Source organism: Impatiens glandulifera, chromosome 3 (assembly GCF_907164915.1).
Source record: "Impatiens glandulifera chromosome 3, dImpGla2.1, whole genome shotgun sequence".
Classification (NCBI taxonomy): domain Eukaryota; kingdom Viridiplantae; phylum Streptophyta; class Magnoliopsida; order Ericales; family Balsaminaceae; genus Impatiens; species Impatiens glandulifera.
In genome coordinates this window covers 42,493,313-42,505,619 of record NC_061864.1, presented here as the reverse complement: position 1 = coordinate 42,505,619, position 12,307 = coordinate 42,493,313, and the positions used below count along the sequence as shown (strand labels likewise).

The following is a 12,307-nucleotide window of genomic DNA, read 5'->3' as shown; positions in this document are numbered from 1 at the left end:
CCCAAACTTGGACTAACTCCTCTTGCTCCTTGACATAGATCTGCTCTTACCTCGGTTGAAATTTCTATCATTACATTTGCCCCTGTTTTCCACATTCAGAGCATAATCTTTGAACGTTTTACCAAAATCAATTTTACGAACCTGTTCAGCAAGAATACGATCTCTAACTTCAACAAATTTCAGTTTATCAATTCCAACTGAATTACTAATTGCTGCCCTCATAGGTTCTCAGCTATTTGGTAGAGATGCTAACAAAATCAGGGCACTAACTTCATCCCCAAAATCAATCTCAACAGATAGCAATTGATTCACAATTGTATTGAATTCATTCAAATTAGTAGTGACAGAAGTATCGTCAACCATTCTTAAGTAAAAGAGTCTTTTCATTAAGTGTACCTTGTTGTTAGCAGATGATTTCTCATACATATCAGAAAGAGAGCTTTCATCAGACTCATGGTGGTCTTCTCCTTTGCTACATTGTGAGCAACCGTCTTGGCTAGCGTCAATCGAACAACTCCCCAAACCTGTCTATCAAGGAGTTTCCATTCAGCTTCATACATCTTCTTTGGTTTCTCATTCAAAGGAACATGAAGCTTCTTTCTGTAGAGATAATCTTCAACATTCTTCAGAAGGCATAATCTATCCCATCAAATCTTCCAATCCCATATCCTATATTGTTCTCACTTATCATCATTTCTAATGCTCAGATATAGCCTAGCTTCTTTGATACCAGTTGTTGGGATTTGTATCTCCCAAGTTCGACCAGCTTGAAATAATCTGAAAAAATGTAAGAAAGAAGAACACAAGAAGACACAGATTTATAGTGGTTCACTCAAATTGAGCTACGTCCACTTCAGCCACCACCAGATTTCACTATGAAGAAAAAAATGAATACAAAGTTTTTGCTTAATACTTTATCTCTCTAGAATTATGTCTCTACTTTGTAAACCCTTAATAATCACATATTTATAGGGTAAACATTCATGTAATAAACTTAAATAACTTTTGGTCAGGCTCAAGCTCATAACCAAATACAAACTCAATAAACTCTAATTTACACTTGTAGAGTTTATTATAAGTGTAGGCTCCATAAATCAACAGTTTAAACTTTTTTATTAATTAATTAACCACTTATTAAAATAACATTTTTTCATAAAATAATACTATGAAAAGTGAAGTTTACTTTTAAAAATGTAGATTTAAATAAAAAAAAAAAAAAACACCTTATAATATTTAAACTGGTGTATAAAGTAAAGCAAATATTAATTTATAGTTCAACTATCTATATATAATGAAGTGCTGAGATTTTAAATTTCTACAGACGTTAATTATCCGTTGCTGTCTCTCTCCACTTTCATGGGTGTAAATGCCGCGTCTATATTCAACCGTTTTCTTCACAGCCGCATCCGCAAGCAGAAATCTCTTCCCACTAATTCCGATGCCATAACCCACATAATCCTTGGTGAAATCAGAGCCGGCCGCCTCCCCAAAGCGGTCTCCATTCTTTTCAATTCCCCTGTTCCTTTCACTTTTTCTCTCTACGCCCATCTTTTCCATCTCTGCGCTTCTAATCGAGCAATCGTTGAAGCTCGGAAGGTTGAATCTCATCTGGTAACATTCTCTCCTACTACACCTCCCGTGTTTCTTCTCAACCGGGCAATAGAGACTTATGGGAAATGTGGGTGCATAATAGATGCAAGAGAACTGTTCGACGAAATGCCTGAAAGAGATGGGGGATCCTGGAATGCGATTATTACTGCTTACGCTCGAGGTAGGTATTCTGATGAGGCTTTATCGTTGTTCATTGAAATGAATAGGTTAGGAATCTGTGGTAATGAGATTACTTTTGCTAGTGCGCTTGGATCTTGCGCTAACACCTTTGAACTGCAGTTATCGAGACAAATACATTGTCTAATGGTGAAACTTGGTCTAACTGGGAATGTAATTTTGGAAAGTTCCCTTGTTGACGTGTATGGTAAATGTAATGTTATGATTGATGCAAGAAAAATGTTTGATGAAATTCACACTCCTAATGATGTTTCTTGGAATGTGATTATCAAAAGGTATCTTAGCGTTGGTCAATCAAGAGAGGCATTATACATGTTCTTCAACATGATCCGATTTACTATTCAACCATTATTTTCGACTGTTTCTAATGCTCTAGTTGGTTGTTCTAGGATTTCCTCCCTTAAGGAAGGTACCCAAATACATTGTTTTATAGTCAAGATAAATTTGGATTTCAACCAAGAGATTTCCACTTCCCTTATCGATATGTACGCTAAATGTAAAGATATCGATAATGCAAGAAAGGTTTTCGACCAAATTACATGTTCTAAAGATTTGATTCATTGGACTTCGATGGTTTCGGGTTATGCGTTAAATGGGGAAATTTCCAAAGCAAGGGATCTCTTTAATAAGATGCCAGCTCGAAACATTATCTCGTGGAATGCAATGCTCGCAGGATACACCCGTTTATTCCTTTGGGAAGAGGCGTTGGAATTTCTTCGTATAATGAGAGTTGGAACAGAAGATATCGATAAGGTCACATTTGGGCTAATCCTAAACATTTCAGCTGGAATTTCCGATGTCGAAATGGGAAAACAGGCACACGCCGCTGTTTACAGGCACTGTTTCTCCTCCGATCTCGTTGTCGGAAATGGCCTTCTTTATATGTACAGTAAATGTGGAAATATAAGAAACGCCAGAGCTTGTTTTCGCGAAATGGGTCGTTTTCGTGACATTGTTTCGTGGAATACTCTTTTGAATTACTACGTCAGTCATAAGATTAGCGAAGAAGCGTTGGGAATATTCCGGAAGTTACTAGAAGAAACGGAAACTTTTCCAAATGAATTTACGTTAGGAATTCTTTTCGTTGCTTGCGGAAACATTTCATCACTACACCAAGGAAAAGAAATTCACGGGTTCATGGTTAGAAACGGTTACAAGATGGATCTCATCACCATCGGTTCTTTAGTTGACATGTACTCAAAATGTCGTTTGCTTGACTATGCTTTCCGAGTTTTCGAACATTCAACTCGTAGGGACTTGATTCTTTGGAACTCAATCCTTTTAGGATGCGTTTACAATAGAAGAGGCGAAAAAACATTAAAAATGTTTGACAGGATGATGAAGGAAGGAATCTATCCTGATCATGTGACGTTTCAGGCGATTTTGCTTGCGTGTGTTAGGGAAGGGGATGTTGATATGGGTAGGCATTATTTCGATTCAATGATTGAGAAATATTTGGTTATGCCTAGACCAGAGCACTATGAGTGTATGATTGAGCTTTTTATTAGGCATGATTCTGTGGAGAAACTAGAGGGATTTTTGAAAACGGTTACATGCTATGTAACGCCTCAAATCGTGTCGAAAGTTGGGCAGGCTTGCATGAAATATAGAAGCTTGAGTCTGGAAGAGTGGATAGCTGATCAAGTTAGTAAACAGAATCTTTATTTCATTTCAAGTTAAGATTAAAGGATCAATGAAGAAGTCAAGCCTCACCATCTTAATCTGTAAGTATTACATTTTTTATCTTATGCAAATACAGACAGATTCCAAAATGAAAGTGAAAAGCAAAGAAATAACAGAAAAGCCAGTTTTTTCCTCTGCCTATTATTATTTTTTGGAAAATTAAATGAGAACTAGCATGACACCCCACAGTCATGTCCCCCGCTTAAATTCAAAGTACTTTCAGATAGAATCGAATCCGTAACCGTTTGGTATTTTAAGCCGACTCTTACCACTAGGTTGCCTATTATTTTATACTCAAATATAAATTTTTCAAATTCAAGAATACGACTGATACGATTAATTGGTTTGTGCGCCTCTCTTATAACTTTTTTGTATTCTCTTGTTCTTCGTAAGCTTACTAAGATGAATATGCATCCCTTAGACCTGTTATAAAGCAAATATTTAGGTAATTATATCTTTTGGGAAAATATTCTCATTTTAACTAGCACCAAAGCTAGGGAATTGTTTAGAAATGGATTTGAACAATTATGATAACCTTGTTCTATAGCACTAAGGGATTGCAATTTTTTGTTGTTGGTTATGACTTGGATGTTCATGTCCTTGTTACGGATTAGTGTAAACTTGAGTGTAATTACTTTCATTTTTTAACATTAAAGTTTTATTAATAGAGTTTTGGCCACGATGACATGTAATAACTTCATATTAAGTATTGAACATGTGACATCATCATTGAACAACTATATATATCTCTTTGCTCTTTGAAGTTTTATCACCCAATATTCCATTTTAAGCAGATGGAAGAATGTGGAAGTGGATTTTGAGACAATGACATATTGCAATAAAGCTCTAGAAAACATAGTGAAATAAATTAGTGTACACTTTCTAAGTTCTTATACACTTCAGTAACAAGGTTTGTAGAAGGTCACTTTCATCCCATTTTATATAATGGGTTAATATTTATGAGTTAATATTTTCAATCATAACTTAATTAAACATTTTTCATAAATTTATGACATTTTCTTGTTCAAACTCAAAATCACAAGAACTTACACATTGAAGGCCTTAGAACAGAAATTAATTGTTTTAACAAAACACAAGTTATTACTTCATTAATTATCACTTAAGTTACATTGCTAATACGTTTCATATATCTCAAGACATCAAGAGCAATTAAAAACAATATTTAAAAACTTGGCATATTTTTTCCACAAGACCTTAATAAAGTGTGACTTAATCGAACAAATCATCAATTGTAATCCTGGATTAAAATTCTTATAATAAACCAAATAATACTAAACAACATTCTTTTAAAGTAATTATAGAAGAGTTGGACACAATTTCAAAAACATTATGCATAAGAGATTAGAAGTCTTCAAGATTCACACATTAACAAGTTAAATATTTGCACCAGCAGAAGATAACATTTGTTGCATGCCTAACACCAAAAAAAAACATTTTTCCTGTCATTTCTTGGTTCGCCATAAAAAGGAAAACAGGGGCATGATTTAAACGGTACTGTATATCCCATAGAAATCGAACTTCTTCAGCAACAGCTACTAGCAGCATCGTCAGATTCTGGCGGTTTTTGCTTGAAAATGTTCTTCTTCACTCCAGCGGTGACCTCCGCCAATAAACTGGGTGTTTCTAATATCTGCAGGGAAGTTAGGTAGCGTAAATAAATGCCTAAGAAAACCAACCTTGTTTTAATAAAGCTTAACATCGACAGTATTAGCCTCATTTGAAAACACACTTTAACACGTGGATTCTGATCTGGCTTAGAAAATACCAATATATACAATTTTATATGTGGATTTTGAGCTGGCTTAGTAGAAAACACCAATATTCTTTTGTGTAATGTTATTAACAGCATCCAAGGAGCCATAAAGTACATAAATTCTACTAGTTCCGTTAAAATAAAATCAATCTCAAGAAATTAGCATGATCCCCAGTCGTTCTTTGTGGGAATTGAACATAAGACCTTTGGTCTTTTAGGCAAGACTCTTACCACTTAAGCTACCTTAATGAGTTTCAATCTTGAGAAGCTATAGAAGGTACAAAATCTCATATAATTAATTATGAATACCTTTAGAACAAGCTCTTCAAAGCATTGTTCAACATTTGCACGCGTCTTTGCACTGCATTCTGTAAAGAGGCATCCATACTCTCTTGCGAAATCAATTCCATCTTTCTTGGTGACCACCCTCTCACTTTCCTGGAAAAAATAAATAAGATATGGTCTTATATAGTTAGCTTAGGGAGTAGTATACAAGAAGTTACATTTACCACAATAGTTAGCATTTCGAACTTTCCTCGTAAAATATGGATATATGCTTTTACATAAATCTTCGCAATGGCTATAGACGTTTGTTCTAAAAAACTCAAGTAACAAATCTGTGACGTACTCTTTTTTTGCCTTCTTGATCGACAATGTGGGATATTGTATGTGAGGTGCTCAAGGTTAAATGGAGTTGTGCCAAAAATAATTGGGGATTTTTGGGATCAATGTGTTGGTTGGGGTGAAATCAACAAAATTATAAAAAGATTGGAAGATGATCCAGATTGACCTTTGTAGATCATTTGGGGGTAAGAAACATAAGAACTTTTGAAGGAAAAACCCTGAACAATGATAGAATAAAAGAATTGTTCTTTGCCTCTTTTTCATCATTCTTAAAAGGGAGGACACATCTCAGGCAGGGAAGTGTTAAATATCGTAGATGAGAGGATCAATAGTTAGTTTTGCCGATTAAAAACCATTTTGATTTGGATTATTTCGGGGTATGAGAGTAGCTCATTTTTTATTCTTTACTATTGAGGAATGAGAGTAGCCTCACCGTGCTAAACTTTTATTATATATATATAAGGAAAACATGAATGTCAAAAATTCACCATACCTTATCAACTTTATTCCCAACAAGCATCTTAATACAATCTTGATTTGTAGAGTACAAGTCGATCTCTTTAGCCCAAATATCAGATAGATTTGTGAAAGTATCTCTTCGGGTAACATCATAAACTGCTCCAATTCCCAGTAATGAAGTTAAGTGACTAAATAGCATTGACGATAGTGATGTTATTTTTGGAGGCACAAACAATGAATGCAATAGCTATGAAAGAAAACAGAAAGCACACAGGTAACTCAAGCGAGTAAACCTCTATATCATTTCAGAAGTTTGCACATTTCAACGATTAAAACCAGACTTCGAAATCAATGGATATATACTTGCATTGAAAGTTCTTGACACAATATAGTAATCAGTCAATATGCAATATCAAAGACCAATTCAATTAAGACAAACATCGAATCAACCATTTAAATTATAGGTGGCGCATATCAATAAAGTAGGCATTGAAAGTTCTTGACACAATATAGTAATTTGCCAATATGCAATATCAAATACCAATTCCATTAAGACAAACATTGAATCAACCATTTAAATTATAAGTGGCGCATATCAATAAAGTTGTGTGATGCACCCTAGAACCTATTTGGAAACTGTTATTTTGTCATCTTTGTCACAATCACGTTACCATTGGAAAATCATCAAAGCTAAAATTGAAAATGAATATTTTTGTTCATTTGGTATAAGGTTTTTTTTCTAAATTATGATTCAGATTATTTAGTATGATCATTTGGATACAAATTAATTTCAAGATCAAGATCATGATCCAAATTATAATGTATTTTTTGGCTTCATTGGGTGAAGATTTTTTTTTATTTTTTAATGAAATTATAATGCATTTTCTAGATTAATGTGATTTTGACACACATAATAAATGTATATTTTGGGATCCTGATCCACAAGAAAAAGTGCATAACAGCACCTTATGTGAAACCTTTAGGATTCAAGTATTACTAGACACTTGAGTTGAGGATACAAATGCAATTTCCATGCAAGATAGATAACCTTTTCAAATGTCTCTTTTGTGCACATGTAAAGTACAAAATGGATCAATGACTTGCACTATTCTTTCTATTCAAGGGAATCTGCATAACTCTATGACGAGGGTTTGAAAAATGCATTTAATAATAGATAAATAAATATGATAGCAGTGATACATAAAGCAGCAAATCATAATATGTAGGAGGTAGTGCAAATGGGTCAATGATTGACACTTTTATCAAGAGTAACTGCAAAACTTTACAATGAATTTTACATTTTCACAAAATAAATGGCATACTAGCTAATATTTGTATACATTTCTTAGTTCCTTATTTTGTAGAATTTCCATCCGTGTCCTACACAAATATATACCATGTTTCAATATAACTGATTTATAAATGTTATCATATGGCGATTCTCCAATAAGGGAAGAAACAGCATTATTCATCATTGACATATTTATATCCACATAAACAGACTGTTGTTGATCATCATCTAGATGTGCTAGAGAGATTGATTTACTCAAAAGATCATATACCACATCTTATCCCATCATCAATCAAATCATCAACTAAGAAGACACCCTAATTTAATATTATAACATTTAAAAATATTAAATACAAATGATCATTAGTCATATAACCCAAATAATCCAATTTTCAAACAAGGTTTCCTTTAAAAAAAAATTGGATTATTTCAAAGAAAATACGTCAAACAAAGGCTCAACAATAGGAGAAACTTACCCATTATTATTCCTTGAGCACCTCTGTAGTATGAACTAGTTAGTGTTCTGAACCTTTCCTGTCCAGCTGCCACATGAGAAAAGATGATATTTCCATATTATAACACATATTAATCATCTAAAGACACAATAGTATCAAATGTCCAGAATCATACAAAACATTTCTATAATTTATGTATTAGTTCTACATACATGTCTAAAAGAATCACCTAGTTATAGATCTCCCAACTCAAATATTTTTGGGAACCATTTCTTAGCCAGGATATTTGTGCTAAAAAAAAGAAGACCACCTGTTATGCAAAGGTAAGAACTGCAGGTGGCTTCAATATTCAATAAATAATCCAATATTCAAACGAGTTTGTTACAATTTATGAACAATATTACACATAAAGGCAAGGAAACCATTTCTACACATGAAAGCTCCAGATCTTAATATCTGTGGAAACCTTGAGTTGGATGTTACATACATGATGTCATGCAGTGTCTTATGTTGTATTTCATATTTCATTCCTTTTGCTTGATGATTGTATAAGGGGAGGGCAGTGGGGTAACAAATGTCTTAATCTTTCCATTTTTCCTTTATCCCAGATTTCATTTTAAAATTTCCAATGTATCATCTAAGAATTGTGTTCTATATAGGGTTGTTTTCATTTGTAGACACGAGTTTTAAGTTTACTGTAATTATTTATGAAGTTTCTTTTTGAAAAAAGTAAAGTAATCACCAAAAACACTTATTATATATTTCAAGAATGTTAATCCAGAGCCAAATTTAGTATTGTGAGCATTCTATAACAATGATCCAAGGTTAACTCTATTCCTAAGTAGTGAAAGAAATGAAAATAATTGCAGAGTGTTCAAACTTTGATACCAAAAGTGGCTATATTAGGAGGAGCTATACCTGTATCCCAAATTGCAAGCTTCAATTTCTTTCCTCCAATCTTTACATGTTTTACTTTAAAATCAACCCCTGGAGAGATAGCAGAGAACAAAATATTATGATTCAGTTAGGAAGTACAATCGGTTAAGAAATCAGCATCAATTATCTACTTTCCCAAACAACACTTCGGGTTTAAAAGACAAAGCACAACAAGGATATAATATTCATGCAAACCATAACTCTTGTAAAAGTATGTGTGTGTGGAGGGAGAGAGAGAGAAAGAAAAAGAGATCAAGAGCTATAACGCAAATCACGAAGGGAATCATAGCATGGAGTTGTTACCAATAGTAGGGGAGAGATCTTCAAAAGTGTCGGAAGTGAAACTCAAAAGGAGCGAACTCTTCCCAACTCCAGAATCTCCAATCAACAATAACTTGAACAAGTAATCAAATTCAGGTTGACTCGACGAGACATCCATTGTACGAAGAATCAGAGAAGATCTACGGCACGGATAAGGAAAACAATCCTAGCGGTAGTGCAATACTATCAGCAACATCTAAAGCTTAGAAAGACAAAAGAAACCGTCTTCCGATAGATAGAGAGAGAACTTACGAATTAGGTGAAGTTGATTCGTAATTGGTAAAGCAGATCTGCCGATCAGGAGAAGAGTGTAGACTTGATTCACGGAAATACCAATTTAGGGTTTCAACTTCAAACTATATTTCACCAAACAACTCCAACTTTCTTTTGCACCATAAATATTGTCTCACTTTGAATTTATTTCATTTTTACTAAATTATATATTTATAATTTATTTTTTTTAATTATGGAAATCTACTTAACACCTTATAGTCATTTATATATCTATATATATTATTTATATACATGTTATATATGTAATCACTTTATATCCTATAATTTATTTCTAATTAATTTATATATATATATATATATATATATATATATATATAAATTATATATGTAACATCATGTTCATTTATTTCTCAATATAATAAATATAATATACATTTTTATTATTTTATTTACATATATACAATTATGAAACATTTATAAATTATTTAATAAAAAATAAAATAATATAATACTCTATTTTCATTAATATATATATATATATATTCTCATAATATATTTTTATATTTATAAGCATTACATATATATTATATGAGCGACTCTTCAATTACTATAATCTTACCATATATATTTATCTTCATTACAAATAATTTAATGTTAGTTTTTCACTAATGAAATAAAAATGGGAAAGAGGACACTTATTTCGATAGGGAATAGTCAAAAAAAATTAGCTAAAAGTTAATAATCATACTAGTTAGAGGATAAAAAGGCAACGATGAAAATAGTTAAAGTGTCAAAAGTCAATTATCAAAATTGTTAGTAAAAAAAATGAGGAAAAATAGGAAGGTTACTAAGTAATTTGCCTATATATATATTCTATTATCATTAAATTTTTATTTTGTCCATATATATATATATATATATATATATATATATATATAAAATACATTTCCCATGACATTTTCCTCCTTTGTTTACTAACTAAGGATAATTTCAATTGCCTCATAATATTTAGTAGGAATTCATCCCATACCATTTCATTGGTTAATTTAGAGTATTCTACTTTATTACTTATCGTTTAAGACACAAATGAGTTCGTTCTTAAAGTGATTCTCCACAAATTATATAGTTGTTGAATTTTATATATTGCAAATTTTAATTTTGTAAATTGTTGTTATAATTTAATATCTTTATCATCTTTATATTGATTTGTAACTTTTATTTTGTATCATCTAATTTTATATATGTAACTGTCTATTTTCCCTCTGATTGTATTTATATTTTATTTATATTCTCTAATTATATAAATATAAATTATATATATAAAGGGGAAATTTGACAAAACGACCCTAATAATGGGTCAAATTCGAAAAATGGCCCACGCTTCATAAACCTTGCAAAAATGGGATTTTCGCCCTACGAAATGTCCGTCTTGTCCCTGTCACTGCACTTACGTGTATTACACTTACGCGTAATATGTAATAAACGTATTACACTTACGCGTAATATATAATAAGTGTATTACACATTTCGCGTAAGTGTTAATGTGTAATACGCGCAAACTCTAATATATAAACATTTTTCTATCTCATGGCTCTCTCTCTCCTAAATAATCAAAAGAGAAGATTGCGGTTGACGTATTTGTCTAAGATCGAAGCGGCTGAAACTTTCCGGAAAAGACAATGACCGCGAACACAGTCCCTCCTCTCATTATTGCTTAGTTGAATCACCTCGTCTCTCAGTCCCCTCTCTCCATTAAGGTAGCTATCCTCATCTCAATGCACTCTTATGTATTCTAGGGTTTCTCTTCTAATATATTTTATTTCCTATAGTACACATTAATACCCTAAAACACTATATAGAAAATCAAGATTTTCGGTGATGATGATGATCACGATGCCTTTTTACACAATACCAAATATGGGCTGGTAACAAAATGTAGGTTTGGCTGACTAGAACAGCAAAGATCCAACAAACCTTCTCTCTCTCAATCTTGAACTTAGGTTTTCTAGTTCTCTTCTTTGTTATCTTATTCAATTTTCTAACAGTTCAAGTGCTATTGAATAAGTTGTATGTTTATATTTTGTGGTTTTAGATATTTATACATGACATATCAGAGGAAGTGTGTTGAAAATGTTGATGATGATCGACTGAAGTTTGAGAATTAACACCATTATGTCATGGGAGGTAAACCCCTTTTCAACTCACTATTTTAGTGTTTGATTTCTCATATAGATGTCCCTTGGGATGTTACTCAATATGTTTGTATAACTGGACGCTTTATCCCTCTTCCTTGCATTGTCTTTTCATTTTTCTATAACCTTTTTGAGTCACAGCCAAGATAGACTTCAATGTCGATTTCACCCATAATCTATGTGCTGCTTCATGAAAGAACTTTAATTTCAATCAATCTCTCATATCCGCAGCTTAGCATGTGTCATGGACATGTGACAATACGGTGATCGCAGAGTGGCTCAAAGTTCGATACGTTTCAACCTTGGTTTGCGTGTCATACATCTTTTTAAAGTGAAATATTATTTTAAAATATTTTGAAATTAACCATGTAAAAATAATTAATTATATTCAAATTTTAATAATTTGGGAATTTGTTATAATCAATTAATGACTTGATTTGAAATCCTAATTAAATTAATTAAACATAATGAATTTAAAGATTATTTATTTAAAAACAGAGTCACCAAAAGATTTTAGAAAAATTAGTAAAATGTACACATATAAATATAT

The 12,307-nt window shown here is 32.2% G+C and overlaps 2 protein-coding genes across 2 annotated transcripts; one reads left to right on the top strand and one right to left on the bottom strand.

Moving 5' to 3' along the window:
• The first annotated feature begins 1,298 nt into the window (after nucleotides 1-1,298).
• Nucleotides 1,299-3,607, top strand: LOC124930880 (pentatricopeptide repeat-containing protein At3g26540). Its single transcript, XM_047471248.1, has one exon. It carries the CDS (start codon nucleotides 1,357-1,359, stop codon nucleotides 3,466-3,468), a length of 2,112 nt encoding a protein of 703 aa, XP_047327204.1. The 5' UTR covers nucleotides 1,299-1,356; the 3' UTR covers nucleotides 3,469-3,607.
• A 1,149-nt stretch (nucleotides 3,608-4,756) lies between these two features.
• LOC124932186 (ras-related protein RABC1) lies at nucleotides 4,757-9,692 on the bottom strand. Its single transcript, XM_047472802.1, has 7 exons — nucleotides 9,584-9,692; nucleotides 9,314-9,497; nucleotides 8,993-9,061; nucleotides 8,096-8,161; nucleotides 6,363-6,484; nucleotides 5,555-5,683; nucleotides 4,757-5,122 (listed from the first exon to the last, which is right to left on the bottom strand). Exons 2-7 carry the CDS (start codon nucleotides 9,447-9,449, stop codon nucleotides 5,015-5,017), a joined length of 630 nt encoding a protein of 209 aa, XP_047328758.1. The 5' UTR covers nucleotides 9,450-9,497; nucleotides 9,584-9,692; the 3' UTR covers nucleotides 4,757-5,014.
• Between the last annotated feature and the right edge of the window lie 2,615 nt (nucleotides 9,693-12,307).